Here is a 17022-nt window from a genome sequence, read left to right on the forward strand (position 1 = left end):
CAGTTGGCAACAAGAAATAATTCTTGAGAAAAGGTCAGGGCAACCATTTTGCTGAGATAATTAATGACAGGTAGGGACATTTATGCTTAGTTTGTTAGGCAGGGAGATGATAGAAGCCATGTGTTCTGATGTTAACTTAGAGGTAGGGGATAGATTAGGTGGGAGAGAATAAAAGTGAGGAGGTCAAGGCCCATTTCAAAGGGTACCTCTTCTCAATTCTTCTCACCAAAGTTTTCTTTGGATCCCCTATAGCCTTATCTTGAAGCAGACCCCAAGGAAAGAATTTGAGTGTAAGCATTTTTGGAGGAGATGATTCTAGAAACACAGATGGGGAAGTGGGAAGTGAGACTGGGGAGGAAGTTACCACTAACATGTGCATTGTCAAGCAAGTTACAGTGGGCAGCTGGAGTGAAGATCCGCAGGAGCTCTGGGGAACGTGGTCACGTACTCATCTCAGACGTAGCCTGTCTGAGGAACAAGGATGTGTATCAACCAACACCTGTCATTCAGTGGTTGAGGGCCACTTCAGGAAATGTTGATTCCTCCACTTCCTGCCTGAAGTCCATGTGGCCCTCAAGTGAAAAGATGAAGGGGTACAGGTGCTGGCAGTGGAGCCAGTCCATCCCGTAAGGTAGCTACGGCACACCACCAGTGCTTGCCTGGAATGGTCTCCTCACAGCACTCAAATGCATTCATCCTCCGTGTTCAGGTCACTTCACCCTGTCAGTGACATTTTCAAAGGGAGGCTTCCAAGGTCTTTATAAAAATAAAGCGAGAGAATTGTTGATCCTGAGGGTATAGTTAGTATTCATTACCTCTTTGCTCTACCACCCATTCTAGAGTCTCCTTACCCTGAGCCTGCTGGTCTAGGTGGTCTGCTGGTTGGCGTCGCTGGTCAGTCTGCCCACTTGGTCAGGCCGTGGCTGATGCAGCTGTCCATCATCATCACAGTCACGGGAGCCCCAGACGGGCCCCAGCGATCCCTCTCCAGTTCACTCATTTTCAGCTTTTAATCTTTTATAATACATGTAAGTAAGCTATTAATTTCTCTGAAAGCAACAGTATCATACCTACAAGTTTTGATACACAGTATGCTTACTGTCATTTAAATAAGCATATGCTCTCAGTTCCCTTGTGATTTTTTTTCTTAGACCATTTGTCATTTAGGATTATATTCCATAACTTCAAAACAGACTGGGCTTCAGTAATTTTTTCTTACGTTAATTTCAGCTTGCTGCATTCAGCTCACAATAGGTTGGCTCCAAGGGAAGCAACGCAGAAATAAAGGTGGGGACACAAGAGGGGAGACAAGCCTGGGACCAGGGGACTCACAGCTTCTAGAACTGAGAGCCTCACCCCTAGTTTTCCCATCGCATTTATTGGGAAACTACCAAGCAGCTGTTTGCTATCTGACCTGCAACATCATTTACAATAACAGGGAGCAACTGCATCATCTAACAACTTGCTACATTTAACAGGTGTAACATTCACAATAACAAACAGGTAAGCCAGTTTCCCACAACATCAGTGACTTGAACTCTGTATGAGTTCATGTCTTTGAAATTTGCTGATACTTGCTTTGTGGCCCACGGCGTGATCAGTTTTTGTGAATGTTCTCTGTGCTTGGACAGGTAGTGTATTCTGAAGTTGTTGGGTGCTTTGTTTTATATATCCATTAGGTTAAATTTCTTAATTGTTTTGCTCAAATTTTCTGTGCTTTAGGGATTTTTGAGTATTCTGTCCAATACTGAGAAAGGGGTGCTTAAATCTCCCATTCTGATTTTGAATTCATTTGTGTCTCATTTGTTTAGTCAATTTTTACAGTATGTATTTTGAAACTTTTATTAGGGGTATATCAATTTAGAATTATTTTTATCTTATCGAACTGAACATTTTATCATTTAAGTGAACTCTACATAAAATGATTTTTATTCAAAATTAATTTGTCTAATATTAGTGCATGTATTTTAGCTTTCTTTTTGTTAACTGTTTACCAGATACATCTTTTTCCCCTTCACTTTTCAATTTTCTGGTGTTCATGTGTTTTTGGTGTATTTCTTGTGAATATTATATGGTTGAGTTTGATTTTTCCATTCCATCTAAAAATCATTGTGTTTTAATTAAAACATGTTTAGTTCATCTTCTTTTAAAGATATAATTGGTATATTTGGTTATGAAGCATTCATCTTATATTTCTATTTCTGGCCTAATCTGTTTTCCTTTTTTTGCTCTGCTTTTGCCTCCTTCTAGATTGAGGTTTTTTAGTATCCGTTGTTTTCTTAGTTAGTTTGGAAACCATAATCTCATTTACTCTTGTTTTAGTGGTTAAAGTAGAAATTACAACATGCATTATTGATTAATCGGTATTTAAAATGAGTAGATATATGTTCTCTGCTTCCTGGTTAATTTAGCATTTTTGTTGGTCTTCATTATTTCCTGCATTTTAGCCTTTCATTAGGTTCTGTTTCCCTTCTCTTTGGATTCTTTAGTAGTTTCTTTTTACTTCCGGTCTGCCAATGATAGCTTCTCTCCATTTTTTTTTCAAGATTGCATCTTTTTTGATTTTCAACATTTTAATGTCATGTGGCTACATGTAATTCTCTTTATGGGCGGCGGACTTGGCCCAGTGGTTGGGGCGTCCATCTACCACATGGGAGGTCCGCGGTTCAAACCCGGGGCCTCCTTGACCCGTGTGGAGCTGGCCCATGAGCAGTGCTGATGTGTGCAAATAGTGCTGTGCCACGCAGGGGTGTCCCACGCGTAGGGGAGCCCCACGCGCATGGAGTGTGCCCCGTAAGGAGAGCTGCCCAGCACAAAAGAAAGTGCAGCCTGCCCAGGAATGGCACCACACACATGGAGAGATGACACAACAACAAAAAAGAAACAGATTCTCATGCCGCTGACAACAACAGAAGCAGACAAAGAAGAACACAGAGCAGATAGACACAGAGAACAGACAACTGGGGTAGGGGGGAAGGGGAGAGAAATTAAAAAAAAAATAAAAATCTTTTAAAAAAAAATTCTCTTTATGTACCCTGTTTAAGGCTCTTGAATCTATGCTTTTGTGTTTTTTAATCAAATTTGTTAAATTCTCAGCCACTGTTTCTTCAAATACTTTTGCATAATTCTTTCTCTCCTCTCCTTCAAGGGCTCCGGTTACCTTCATGTTAGACTATCTTTCATGTCCCTTACACTTTCATCTGTATTTCCCACCTTTTAGTCTCCCTTTGCTTCATTCTAAGGAATTTTTTATCTTTCTTCTAGTTTACTAATTTTCTTTTCAGATTGCCAAATGTAATAAACTATTCATTGAGTTTTTTATTAAAATTTTTCAATTGTTTACCTCTAAGTTTTTCATTTTGTTCTTTTTTTAATCTGCTAGGTCACATTTTATAATTTTTGGATCTTCCACATTTTCGGTCCTGTCTTTTAGCTCCTGAGCATAGCAAGCATGACAACTTTCAAGTCCCAGTGGGTCTGTTTCTATCCTTGTTTCTGTTGTTTTTTGTTTCATGGCGCCTTGTCTCCTATTATACCTGGTTATTTCTGAGTATGTGCCTGACAATGTACTTTAAATTTTGTCTTTACAATAATTTGAGGCCTAGGATTATATTATCTTCCTTCGGGTTGGCCTTTGTCAACTGTCTGTGCATTTAGTCATCTGGGATCACCTTAATTCTCTTTTAGGAATTCAGATTTTCTGGGCCACTGAGATGGGCTGCAGTTTGCATAAAAGCTGATTTACTCCTGGTGTGCAGTTCTTCAGGTCCTACTGGAGAGCACCAGGCCCCCGTGTTGATCGTCCAGTGGCAGGCAGAAATAATGTGCCCCTCAGAGATATATATTTCCTAGTGCCTGGAATTTGTGAGCATGCTGTGTTACGTGGCTCAGGGGTATAAGGCGCAGATGGAAGTTAGGATACTAATATTCTGACCTTGAAATGGGGAGATTGTCCTGCAGTACCCAGGTGGGTCCAGAGTAACAGCAAGGGTCCTTCTGAAGTAGAAGAACTCTACAAAACAGCTCCCATTGCTCACTGTCCTAATGCATCACCAGGCCTTACATATTCTTAAAAACAACTTATAAAAGGAACAGCGGAGCTCTGCTGACGTTTGCCGCTCCTTAAGATAGCTTGAGTCCTTTGTGGCTGGGAGGGATAGGCAGGCTTTTGATGTGGGGCATTCAGGCTCACACCCTGTACTTTGAGACTTTGAATTTTGCCACCATCTAAGCTAGAGCTTTGAGGCTTTTGTCTGTGAAGCAGCAAGAAGGTAAGGAAACAAAGGATGAAAGGATGCATTTTCAAGTCAGATTTAAGGGGTGACAAAAGCTGGCATTCTGCCTTCAGACAAAGAGAGGGCCACTTGATTGCTTGTACTTCTGGCTGGAACATCTGCAATTAGAAACGAAGGCCTTGTTCAAACGGTGTGCGCTTTCAGACAGATGCCGCCCTACTGGCAAGAACAATGCTGAAACTCCTTTTGTTATCATCCAAGTATCTCAAGCTTCCTTGGAAGGAGTGATGGGACCTATGGGCCTCCCCTGCCCTGAGCAGGGTGTGGTCTGAGAGCGCTGCGTGCTTGGCTGGCGGCAGAGGGTGGGTGGGTTTGCCTGGAGAGCCGGCCGCAGTGCCGCCAAGCAGAGCTGGTGCTCAGCAGGTGAGCTGGGAGCTCGTCTGCACCCTGGAGGGCGGCTGGCTCCCAGGGCTGCAGAGATCTCACAGGCCCCTGTCCAAAGGCCCCCCGTCTCACTTTCCAAAGCCTCCTGTTTAAGAACTAGGACTAAGCCTCACGGCGTCTATGCTTTCCTCCATTTTGGGGTAAACTCTGCTAGCTCCACATCATCAGGCATGGCTGGAAATGGGAAGAGGGTACGTTGAATCCAGGCACAGCTTGAAAACATTAAAACTTCGAAGCATGTTTAAAGTGGTTTTTCGTTGTTTTTTAAAATTTCTATAGAATCTATTGTGCATGTTCTGGTTTACTAAATACGGTGTATTTTTTCTTGTTAACGCAAGATCGTCTCCGTGAGCGTCCGCTGCTGAGCTGGGTGTTTCACACGCGGGGGACAGGGCGCCCAGGAGGCTTCGTCAGTCACAGCCAGGTCACCGTGACCTTGGGCACCTTCCTTAATCACGCTCAGCTGGAGGGAAGGCCAAAACCTACCCCTTGGCAGTGTTGTAAGATAGGAGCACAGCACTTCCCAGCTCTCGGATTTAGCAAGGATTAAAGTGTGGGGCTTGTAGTTGTAATGAATGGATTTCAGATTTCTGGGCCATGTGTGTTCTACTGGATGATTACTCCGTTCCTTCACCATCCTCAGTGTTTGTTTATATCTGTTTGGGTTTTTATTTTAATGATGTTAGTGTGCTCGGAACTGAAGAAGGGACTGGGGCCGTGCCCGGGCAGCTGACGGGACCCTCCCCAACAGGTAACGAGGAGGGTCTGACCTTGAGCCTGGTTTGGAACGAAGCAGATGGACAGAGGGATGGGCGGATGGAGGAATCAATAGATTTATTTCGTAGGGTAGGGTGTTATTATCTTGCCAATTCAACTAGACGCAATCAGCATAAATAGAATTTTCCTCATCCTAGAGGTGGGTTCCAGGCGTGGGGCTCTTTTTCAACAGGCAGCTCAAAGATGTTTCTAAACTCTGGGACTCCCGATCTTCCCCAGTCCCGGATGAAGCTGGGTGACTCGTGCTCCGGACTCGTGCGTCCCCAGATCACACGATCATTGGCATAACACCGTGAGTGCAGCTCTGAAGCCCCAAAACAGAATGTCCAACCATTTCTAAGCCATGCCCCTTACGTTGTCTTAGAATAATAAACAGAGTACTTTACGTCTGCCCTCCTTGTCCGCCAAGAATGACCCTGAGTGCTCTGGAACTCCGTCCCGTCCTGGCCATCATGGACCCTGTGTCTGCAAAAGTCTGCCCTGAGAAAGGCAAGAAACCGGCTCAAGATAATCCCTGCAGCTTCACTTACACAGACTCCTTGAAAGGTTGTCCTACTCTGGAAATGGCGCACAAGGCCATCGCAAACCGAGGAGGTAGAGATGGATTACTCATAAAGACTTTAAACGGAGCCTTTTAAAGTAACGCTTTGGGTTTAGTTATTGAATTACTATTGCCAATTGATCATCTACTGTTAGTGGTCTCTTCTTCAAGTGTCTACAATACACCGAAGAACAGTGAGAGCAGAGTTATGAGTATTTACTTTTATGACTGTGTTTTGTGCAGGGAAGTGCATTCTTGTGGTAAAATAAGAAATACCTGACATGGTATCAGCAGTGTTTTATGCAAGTTCTGTGATTTTTAACCACTTGCCCTTTTTTTTTTGGTGATGATATGTTTGTGTGAGTAATGACACTTTCATTTTTTACTATGTTGTGATACTTGATAGAGAAAAGAGACAGATGGGCCAAATAAAGGAGTAGTAAAAAAGAAAAAATCAGTTCATTGTCCTCAGTTATGATACTAAAGGCTTGTTGCCTATCTTTTCCTCTTCTCTCCTTCCTTCCCTCTCTCCCCCCACTCCTGAGCACCTAATATATAACAAGCACTGTTATGTTATCAGGCAAAATTCAAAATGGAAGACTTCTTTGTGGTGAACTGCCATTTTTTCCTTTATTAAGGAGGTTGTGGGTTTAGAGAGCAATCATGCATAAAACACAGGATTCCCATACACCATCCCACCACCAGCACCTTGCATCGATATGGAACGTGTTACAATGGATGAAAGCACATTTTTATCATTGCACTATTAATTAAAGCCCCTGGTTTAACTCAGCGTTCACTGTCTGAGTAGTGTCGTTCCATGAATTTTTTAAAGATTTTTATTCTGTACCATATATCCAACCTAACATTCCCCCTTTTAATCATAGTCTGTGCTGTTAATTGCATTCACATTTTAAATCAGAATACTAGAGAAATCATTGACTTCACATAGCATCGGTTATTTGAATCTTTTTTCTCAACGACCTGTGAAGAATGTTTCATGGGCATTGGGGAGATGGCATTTTCTTCTGAAGCTCCTCTTTGCCAGACGGAGTTCCCTTCTCCGGATCTGTTTAGAGAACTGGGCAGGGCTGCTCCGCCGCAGCCAGCACCCTGTGCCCCCACCATCTCCCCTGCGCGTTGTACCGCAGCGCCGCCACCTGCCAGCCCGCACCCCAGCCCAGGCCGCTCCACTCAGTGTCACTCACTGTAAATTGTTAGTTATGATTCACAAAGAGCCAAGCATGCGTGCTCACACCCACGGGCGGAGCGGGCACCGTGCCCCGGCCGGTGGAGCCGCGAGACGTCTCTGCTAGACGACGCGAGCGCCTCCGAGAGCGGGCTTCTCTGACCTGCACGTGCTGTCGTTTTAGGTCTCCGAATTCAATCCTCTGACCTTCACCAGCGTCATCGAGTGCGAGAAGCCAAATAACGACCTGACTAGGTTCCGTGGTTGCATGTGAGTATCGTGCATCCCTCCGCTTGTGCTGCATACACTCCTCTGGGCACACGCACGCACACTCACGCACACAGGGACAGCGTGGTGAGAAACGCATCGGCCAACCTCGGCCCAGGGGTCTGGCCTGTGGGGAGTGGTGCCCTGTGCCTAAACCTTCCTGGCCGCCGTGGACTGGTTTGTCGGGTCTCGCCAGGAGTGGGGACGTAGCGAGCTGCCCTCCCTTGGAGGAGCCTGTGCTTCCTTCCTCGTGGGTCCCTGGGCGGGCGAGCCGGCAGGACGTGGGAGCGTGGCCGAAGACGTGAGGGCCCTTACCTGGAAGCACGGGCCAGCTGGAACCGGTGGAGGGTCCTTCCTTCCTTCCTTCTTTCCTTCCTTCCGCCAGTCACTGAGCAGGTATTTATGAAGCACCTCCTGCATGTGGGGCACTGTTGTAGGCTCTGGGATCAATCCGTGAACGAGGTAGACACAAATCCCTGCCTTCATGTTTATTTTGTTCTAGTTAGGATAAAAGGCAGTATGGATTAGAGTGGACTTACCGATAGCCTATTCATGAACTATTGAGGTTAGTAATCGAAGAAAATGTGGCATTGGTGTAGAGAAAGTGGCCATGGTGGCTGCTGAGGGTAGGGAGTGGGAGGAAGAGATGTGATGTGGGGGCGTTTTCGGGACTTGGAGTTGTCCTGGGTGGTGCTGCAGGGACAGTTACTGGACACTGTATGTCCTCCCATGGCCCACTGGGTGGACTGTGGGAGAGCGTGGGCTATGGTGTGGACCACTGACCATGAGGTGCAGCGGTGCTCAGAGATGTATTCACCAAGTGCAATGAATGTCTTATGATGATGGAGGAGGTGGTTGTTATGGGAGGATCGGGTGAGGGGGTGGGGGGTATATGGGGACCTCATTTTTTTAATGTAACATTAAAAAAATAAAGACAAAAAAAAAAGTTTGTACTGAGAAGGGGAAAAAAAAGACAGTGAACAACAAACTAAGCAATATATATAGTTTGTCAGATAATCCAGCCCCTTCCTCCCCAATGGTAAGAAATAGTAATAAAAGAGTGGACACTGGGCTGGCCGTACGTTGGTACCTGTGGAAGCCTGGCTCTGGGTATATGGAAGGAACTGCACTATTTTTTCTACTTTTGTGCATGTATGAAAAGCCGTAGTAATAAGCGTGTGTGCATGTGAGTCAGTTAGTGGGTAAGGGGGTGGGGTGCCAGGGCGGGATGGGGTGGGCCCTCGCCGTGCGCTTCAGGGCTCAGGGGAGTGTGGTGTCCGAGCAGGGCCCGAGGTCCTGCGCCTGATCTCCCCGCTGGGCCACCCAACCTGTCGCGTGGAGACACGCTCGCGGGGGCCTCCCTCTCCTGCGGGAAGATTTGGGGTCTGCGCCCTCCGGTTCCCACGCTCTCAGGGTGAGCTGCCTGGGCGTGGGCCGCTGCTCCCTGACCCCCACTCAGAGGGCCCCTCGTGGACACACGGCATTTGCAGGGCGTTCTGTCCTGGGGACGGGCCCGGTTCTGGGGCGGTTCATGTCCATTGGAATCTTCTGATTTCCTGACACATCCAGCACGGCTAGCCTGGGCTCAGCACAGAGCGCGCACCCGGTAAGGCTGTGGGTTGAACAGAGGAACTGAAAACTCTTCAAGAGACAAGATTTGCCGGCAGCCGAGTGCAGACCTAAATCACCTGCTGAAATTGTCCTTATTCTTGCCAAAGGATCAGACCCTGGAAAATGTTAGCTCACCCCTGAGAGGACCCGATTCCAGGAAGGCAAAACTCAAAAGGAAAATGTTAAAATAGGACCTGTAGGGGAGCGGATGTAGCCCGGTGGTTGAGCTCCTGCTTTCCATGTACACAGCCCTGGGGTCGCTCCCCAATACTTCCTTAAAAAAAAACAAAACAGACAGACCTGTAAAATTTGGGGGGGGGGCTGAGGAGTCAGCTGGTGGATGTGCGGTGGGCATCCAGGTCACTGTGGACCCCTGGGGTCTTCTCCAGGCTCCCTTTCCTGCCACCCCCAGAATGCTCTCAGGGCACCGTTCCCAGCCCCACGCAGCGTCCAGGGGCCAGGCCAGCCGAGTGGACAGAGGCTGGGTTTCCAGAGCCGTCTGACCTGAACTAACCATTATGACATGGGGTTGGGACCCCCGAGGCAGGAGCGCCTCCGGACACGCTCGCTCGAGGGGTAATTTCGGGGTGCTGGCTGTACTCAAGTGAAAAGGTAGGCACCCTTCTCCGAAGATCATGCCCCTATCACGCTTTCCCTTCTCTCCTGGGGGTCTCCCCTCATGCTCCCTGAAAGATGCAGGGCTGCTGTGCTCAGACTGCGTGCAGGAAAAGTATCTCCACGCATCCGCTGACACATCTGTATTGGTCAGGGTTTCTAGGCGACAGAATCAGCAGGAGACGTCTGTCAACAGTACGAGATTTCATCAGAGCCTCTCACGTGACCTGGGGACGCACAAGTCCAGGCTCTGCTGACAGGTGCAACCAGGGGTTCCGATGAAAGTCCAGCGAAGGTCCTTGATGAGTTTCCAGGAGACGTTGGCTGTCCAAAGAGGAACTGGGAAATTCTCTCTGAATGCTGAAATCACTCCCTCCCCCCCCTTTTTAAAAAAGATTTATTTTTTATTTATTTCTCCCCCCTCCCCCACCCCCGGTTGTCTGTTCTCTGTGTTTATTTGCTGCGTGTTCTTTGTCCGCTTCTGTTGTTGTCAGCGGCACAGGAATCTGGTCTCTTTTTATTGCATCATCTTGTTGTGTCAGCTCTCCGTGTGTGCGGCACCGTTCCTGGGCAGGCTGCACTTTCTTTCGCACTGGGCGGCTCTCCTTATGGGGCGCACTCCTTATGCGTGGGGCTCCCCTATGCGGGGGGCACCCCTGCATGGCACGGCACTCCTTGTGTGCATCAGCACTGTGCGTGGGCCAGCTCCACATGGGTCAAGGAGGCCCGGGGTTTGAACCGCGGACCTCCCATGTGGTAGACGGACACCGTAACCACTGGGCCAAGTCCGCTTCCCCTTTTTAGGCCTTCAACTGGTTGGATACAGCGTCACCCACTGCTGCCGGCAGTCTCCCTGGTTGATGTAGATGTAATCAGCCATCTATGCAGTAAACTTAGGATGACTAATGCCTGTAAGTGTCCTTGTGTTACAGTTAGCCCAGCGCTTGCTGGACCACACACCTGGGCACCGTTACCTGGCCGAGTGGACACATTAGCCTAACCGTCCCGACATCCCCCTGCTCTAGAGTTGGGCTGACACCAAAGGGGTTGAATCCTAAGTCAGCATCTTCCTGCCCTGCCCTTCAGGAGCTACCTTGTTTATTAGGGATGTGAAGTGAGTACCACTTAGCCCCGAAGCTGGCAGACGTGGGGGTCAGTACTTTCTAGCTGTGTAAACTTAACTTTTTGGTGTCCAGTCCCCCAGCCTTTTGAATGGCAGGTGCTTAGTAAAGCGTTCCCGTCGAGGCCGCTGCTAACGCAAAGGTTGTAACGTAAAGTGGGGAGTGAGGAGGGTCAGGGGAGAAGCACCAGCAAGGACGGGGGCGTCCCCAGGAGAGAGGGACACCTGTCAGGGAGGTGGCTGGGGGGAGGCTTGCCATCAGCGCATGCCGGGGGGGTGGGGAGGGGGGCTGAGGGAGGAAGGGAGCCGTGGCTTCTGAGGTCTCCTGGGTCCGAGAATCTGGCCACTGTGTCCAGGGAGGCTCTCCAGGTGGCAGCAAAACACGTGGGTTCAGATTTCCAGAGAGGATAGCCGCTGCAGGTGGCGGTCGGGAGACCCTCTGCCTGGCAGTCTTGTTAGAATTCAGGAGGAGACCCAAGGCCTAGAGGGCCGGCGATCCCAGCAGGACGGGAGGGCCGTGCCTCCAGCAGCGCCGAGGGAGGGAGGCCCAACAGGGGCCCTGGAGAAGGAGCTCCAGCCTGCGCAGGCCTGCAGCGAGCTCCTAGGGCCAGGGCAGAGGAGCACGCACGAGGGGGCCTGCAGCAACAAAGTTACTGTCCCAGGGTTGGGGGCCGGAATATCAAGGTGTTGGCAGGACCCCTGCAGCCTGTGGCCTCCTCAGCAGCCGAGGCAGTCTGGGCGGGGTCTCCGGAGGCAGCTGCAGGTGCCTGAGTGACGTGAGCTGTGTGCCGGGTGGAGGCGTCCCACCTCCTGCGGCTCGAGAGGCGAGGCTTGGGGCTCATTGAGGAGGCAGGCTGGGGCTGCAGCTCAGGAGGCTGGCCCTGCTTTGCTCGATGACCTGCTGCTGCTCTTGCTCTGCTTGGCCCCTCCTCAGCCCCGAAAGGCAGCTCTGCGCTGCGGACTCTTCGCGCCACCAGGTTCTTTTTGCACGCTTGTTTGGGCAAGACAGTCCGAATTCAGAACCGTAACCGTTGGCACGTGGAGAGCTGAGCTTGAGTTGGTAGCTAGAAGCGGTGACTCTGAGCTCCCCTCCCGGGGCGGGTGGCCGTAGGAAGGTCACCTTGTCTCTCCGTGCCCCAGCCTTCTAAGTGTGGAGCTGCCGACGCCTGCCCGGGCAGCCTCCCGGGCTGCTGCGAGAATCAAGTGGAAGAATGCAGCAGGGCGTGAATGGACCCTGGGGGCCGCGTGAGGGGTGGGCGCAGCTCCGTTCGTCTGATGTGCGTGGCGTGGGAGTACCTGTGGCGACGGAAGGCAGGTGAGTGGTTAGCAGAGCGTGGGGGCTGGACGGGAATGGGAGCGACTGCCAATGGGCACCGAGTTTCCTTTTCTCTGGTGAGAAAAATGCCCTACAATTAGATGGGTGCTAGTGGGACAACTCTGAATATAGTGACACCTACTGAATGCTATGTTTTATTGGGGGTAGCTTTGTGGCGTGTGAATTATACGCCAGTAAAACTGTTTTTTAAAAAAGGACCAAGGTGTCTGGTGCTTCGTTATTCAGGTCCCCCTTTTCTCAGTCTAAAATGTATTGAGGTGAATGGCATAAAATGAACCATTTAAAGCTGAACAGTGAAATGACATTTAGTGTTGCAATGTTGCGCAATAACCACCTCATCGGAAGTTTTCCGTCACTTCAGCATCGCCTCCATGGCCATTAAGCAGTTTCTCTCCTTCCTGCCTTCCTCCAGCCGTGGGCACGCAGCAGTCTGCTTCCAGTGTCTGTGGTTTAGCCCAAATGGGAATGTCAGGTAAAGGGGTTCATACAGTCTGTGGCCTTTATTTCCCTTAGCTTCACGGTTGCAAGGCTCATCCATGTTGGAGCATGCCTCAATAAATACTTCATTCCTTTTTTAGGGCTGAATAATATTTCACTCTATGGATATGCCACAATTTATTTATCCACTCAGCAGCTGATGGACGTTGGGGCAGTTTCCACCTTTCTCAGGCATATTTTTACTGCTTACTATTCTTTTAAAAAAATCCTGTAGCTAAGAACCAACAAAATGCTCCAGGGTAGAAATAATGCCCCACCCCCTTCAGCTGCTCCCAGCGCCTTTCCTCAGAGCCCCTTCCCAGAGTCAGGCTAGCCCAGGAGACCTTCTGGGAATGGGGACTGCGTTCTTCTGGTTCAGGCTGCCCCCATTTGGGTGGGCTTAACCAGCTTCATGATAATAGGTTGATCCTTGAAGCCACAGGCCAATTGAACATGTTCATTTTCCCCTAAAGAAAGCAGCAGAGTTGGTTAGCTGTTGAGTGCAAATGTTCCTTTTGAACTGTGGGTCCAGTTGCTGCTCACCAGGAGCACACTTTCTCCAAAGCTGTGTCCTCAGGTCTCGCCTTGCCGGCTGCAGAGTCTAATCCTACCATCCGGGGCTGACGTGAACAACTGCTGGCCATGGGGAGCCCACAGTGTGCTTCTAGGGGTAACCTCTTTGCCCCTAGCAGAAGAACACGTTCCAGAGACGGTCGTCACCTCATGGGATTTGGGGCAGGAATCCCCCAAATCCTGGAAACAGCTGTCACAGTCCTCATCCCCTCCCTACCCAGTGCCGATGGGAAAGCTCTGTGTGGATGGAGCTTGGGGTAGGGGCATGTCCGAAACGCCCTCCCTACCAAGTCATGAGCACCAAGCTGTGCTGTAGTCCCATCAGCCAGACTCTTGAAAATTGGAATAATCTCCTATCACCGTAGCACCATTCAGTGACGTGTTTGCTCCTCAAGAAAATCCAATTCCAGCCTAAAACATGCATGTTGGTGATTTTCACATTTACTTCAAAAAACAAAAATCTTGGCGACCACTTATTTTTAAAGGAATTTTGCCCAGGATTCAGCAGTGGAAGGATTGATCAACTGTTCCGCTCTACCTGTGTCAGTCAGGGTCCCTGCAGGAAATAAGTGGAGGGGGGTCCACCTCCAAAGAGGGGTTGGAATGTAGGAGAACAGCAGGTGCAGAGTCGTAGCCGCTAAGCTGTCCCCTCCACGAGGAGGGAAGGATTGGCCCCTGGCCAATGTGATGGGCCAGCTCTAGACTCACCGGAGTCCTTGATTCGGGGCAGCCCTGTCCTCACCATCCTTGCTCCATCCCTCCGTGTCCTCCAAGATGTCCCCATCGGATGAACCCACCAGAAGCTGGAGGGTGAGGCAACCATCAGCACTTGTCAGGCACTGAGGCAGGAATTAGGGATGTGCTTTAGTCTCCTTGGCTGCTCAAGAAAATACCATGAAATGGGCTGGTAAATGGGCATTTAACAACGAGAATGTATTTGCTCATGGTTGGAGGCTGGGTAGAAGTCCAAATCAAGCGCCGTTCAAGGGGAAGCTTTCCTCCTGAGCACTGGCGTTCTGGGGCTGTTGCCCATCCTTGGTCCTCGGCTCCACTGTCACGTGGCAGTGCACGTGGCGGCCTCTCCTGGCCCCTCCATTCTCTTCTGGTTTCACTGAATTTCAGCTCCTGGCTCCTCTCTGTGGCTCCCTCTCTCTCTGTGTCTGAATTGCGTTCTGCTAAGAAATTCTGGAATAAGGGGATTATACCCGTCCTGACCGAGGTCAGCCACGCCTGGCCTGAAGGGATCTTATCAAAAGCGCCTGCTCACCAAGGGTTCACACGCACAGGAATGGGTTAGATTTAGGAACATGTTTTCCTGGCATACAGACAGCTTCAAGCCACCCAGGGATAAGAGATGAAGAACCCTACCCCAACTGTTCCCAGAGCATTATTCACAATAGCCCAAAGCGGGAAGCAAGGCCACTCCCCATCAGCAGGCGAATGGATAAGCAAATGTAGCATGCACCTGCAGCTGAATACCAGTCAGCCATGGAGAGGAAAGAAGTTCTGACGCATGCTGCTGCAAGGGTCACCTCCGAAGATACCTGACATCACTAAGTCAGACTCAAAAAATTGTATGGTCTCATATGAAAATTCCAGAAGAAGCAAAGTCAGAGAGAGAAAGCAGATAACAGGTTACAGGGAGAATGGGAGTTATGCTTAATGGGTGCAGTTTCTGTTGGAGGTGATGAAGAAGTTTGGGTAATGGATGGCAGTGATGGTAGCACCATATTGAGAATGCAACTAATGCCCCTGAACTGTGCACACGAAAGTGGTTAACGTGGGACATTTTGAATTGTATGTAAGTAACAATACTAACAATTTAATAAAGAGATATAAGGAGCCAATAGAAGTGGAGACAAGGAAGCAAGGACTACCTCAGTCTCCCTGCAGAGGGCTGGGGAACTCGGACAGATCTCCCGGAAGGCTGTAGAACGGAGCCGGGGCTGGAAGGCAGAGCTGCCCCCGGGCAGAGGCGCCGTCCTGAGCCGGGCCAGGTGGGAAGCAGCCCAGCCCAGGCGGGGTCTGGGTGGGGGCTGGAGTGGGGGCGCTCCTGGACCTGAGGGTCCAAGAAGGGGCCGCAGAGCGGGGTGGGGCCTGGGACCCCGAGGTGACCCAGAGGGAGTCGAGAGCCTGTTCAGGGTGTTCCCAAGAGGAGTAAAGTTCAGGTCTGCATCTTTTTTTTTTTTTTAAGATTTATTTCTATTTATTTCCCTCCCCTCCCCACTTCACCCCCGGTTGTCTGCTCTCTGCGTGTTCTTCTGTGTCCGCTTCTATTCTTGTCAGTGGCACCAGGAATCTGTGTCTCTTTTTGTTGCGTCATCTTGCTGGGCAGGCTGCACTTTCTTTTGCGCTGGGCGGCTCTCCTTACGGGGTGCACTCCTTGCGTGTGGGGCTCCCCTACACAGGCGACACCCCTGCGTGGCAGGGCACTCCTTGCGCGCATCAGCACTGTGCATGGGCCAGCTCCACACGGGTCAAGGAGACCTGGGGTTTGACCCACGGGCCTCCCATGTGGTAGACAGACACCCTAACCACTGGGCCAAGTCCGCCGCCCTCTTATATATATTTTTTTTTTTAAAGATTTATTTATTTCTCTCCCCCCCCCCCCCTCCGGTTGTCTGTTCTCTGTGTCTATTTGCTGCATGTTCTTTGTCCACTTTTGTTGTCAGCGGCACAGGAATCTGTGTTTCTTTTTGTTGCGTCATCTTGTTGTGCCAGCTCTCTGTGTGTGCGGTGCCATTCCTGGGCAGGCTGCACTTGCTTTCACGCTGGGCAGCTCTCCTTACGGGGCGCATTCCTTGCGCGTGGGGCTCCCCTATGTGGGGGACACCCCTGCGTGGCAGGGCACTCCTTGCGCGCATCAGCACTGCGCATGGGCCAGCTCCACACAGGTCAGGAGGCCTGGGGTTTGAATCGCGGACCTCCCATGTGGTAGGCGGATGCCCTATCCGTTGAGCCATTGACACAGCTGCTATGGGGGCTGTGGAAATAGGCGTGAGGCTGCACGCCCAGCGGATCGGGCAGAGGGTGCGGAAACTGGACTAAGGAGGGCCGGGCAGAAACAGCAAGGGAGAGCTCACGGGGGAAGCAGCAAGGGGGTCACAGGTGAGGACGTTGGACTGGGCGTCAAATGAGGGCGGGGCGTCAGGGAGAGTCCGGCCCGCTGGCCCGAGGTCCAGGGCACGGTGGCACCCACTGAGGCAGGGCAGAGAGGAGGCCGAGGCCCTCCCGCGTGCTGGGGGCGATGGGCGGGGCGCTGGCCCCTGTGCTGCTGCTGAGGGCCCGGCACGTCCACGGGCCTCGTCCACCGAGAAAAGGACGCCGACCCAAGAGGCCCGTTACCCACAGCAAAGTGGCGAGGGGCAGAACCTGCGCGGAGAAAGCGCAGACCGGGCGGCACGCTCGCTGGCCGCTGGCCCATCCTCCAGGGAGCCGTGGCGCTCCTCTCCGAACGCACGTGCCCCCAGGTGGCTCTCTCGTCAGGTTCTGCCTCTGGACGATGTCCATTTAGAAGAGATGGCTTGGGTGAGTGTAGACGAGGTCAGCAGTTCAAACGAAATATTCCGGGCAGGAGATTCCTCTAGGGCAGCGCAGCTCGCGGGGCCCATTCTGTGGCGCGTGTGCGTGAAGTCAAGCCACACGCCTGCTTGGCTCATGGCAGGCCCCTCTGCACCTGGACCCCGGAGCAGCACAGAGGACCCCAAGTCCACAGTGACCACGGAGTTCTGCAGCCCCCGCCCAGGCTTAGCCTCCACGCTTCCTGGTCCTTGGGCGCAGGCATCGGTCACTCAGGAGCGGGACCGCATCCTATGGCGCTTGCCACATGCCCCCACA

At 50.8% G+C, this 17022-nt stretch overlaps 1 protein-coding gene across 1 annotated transcript in view; it reads left to right on the top strand.

Annotated features, from left to right (window-relative positions):
- Positions 1-17022, top strand: part of ATP10A (ATPase phospholipid transporting 10A (putative)) — a 178680-nt gene that overhangs the window by 108279 nt on the left and 53379 nt on the right. Inside the window, 1 exon segment of the mRNA XM_058294818.2 lies at positions 7371-7456. Coding sequence (XP_058150801.1) covers positions 7371-7456 — 86 coding nt within the window.

This window comes from Dasypus novemcinctus, chromosome 3 (genome assembly GCF_030445035.2).
Source record: "Dasypus novemcinctus isolate mDasNov1 chromosome 3, mDasNov1.1.hap2, whole genome shotgun sequence".
NCBI lineage: Eukaryota > Metazoa > Chordata > Mammalia > Cingulata > Dasypodidae > Dasypus > Dasypus novemcinctus.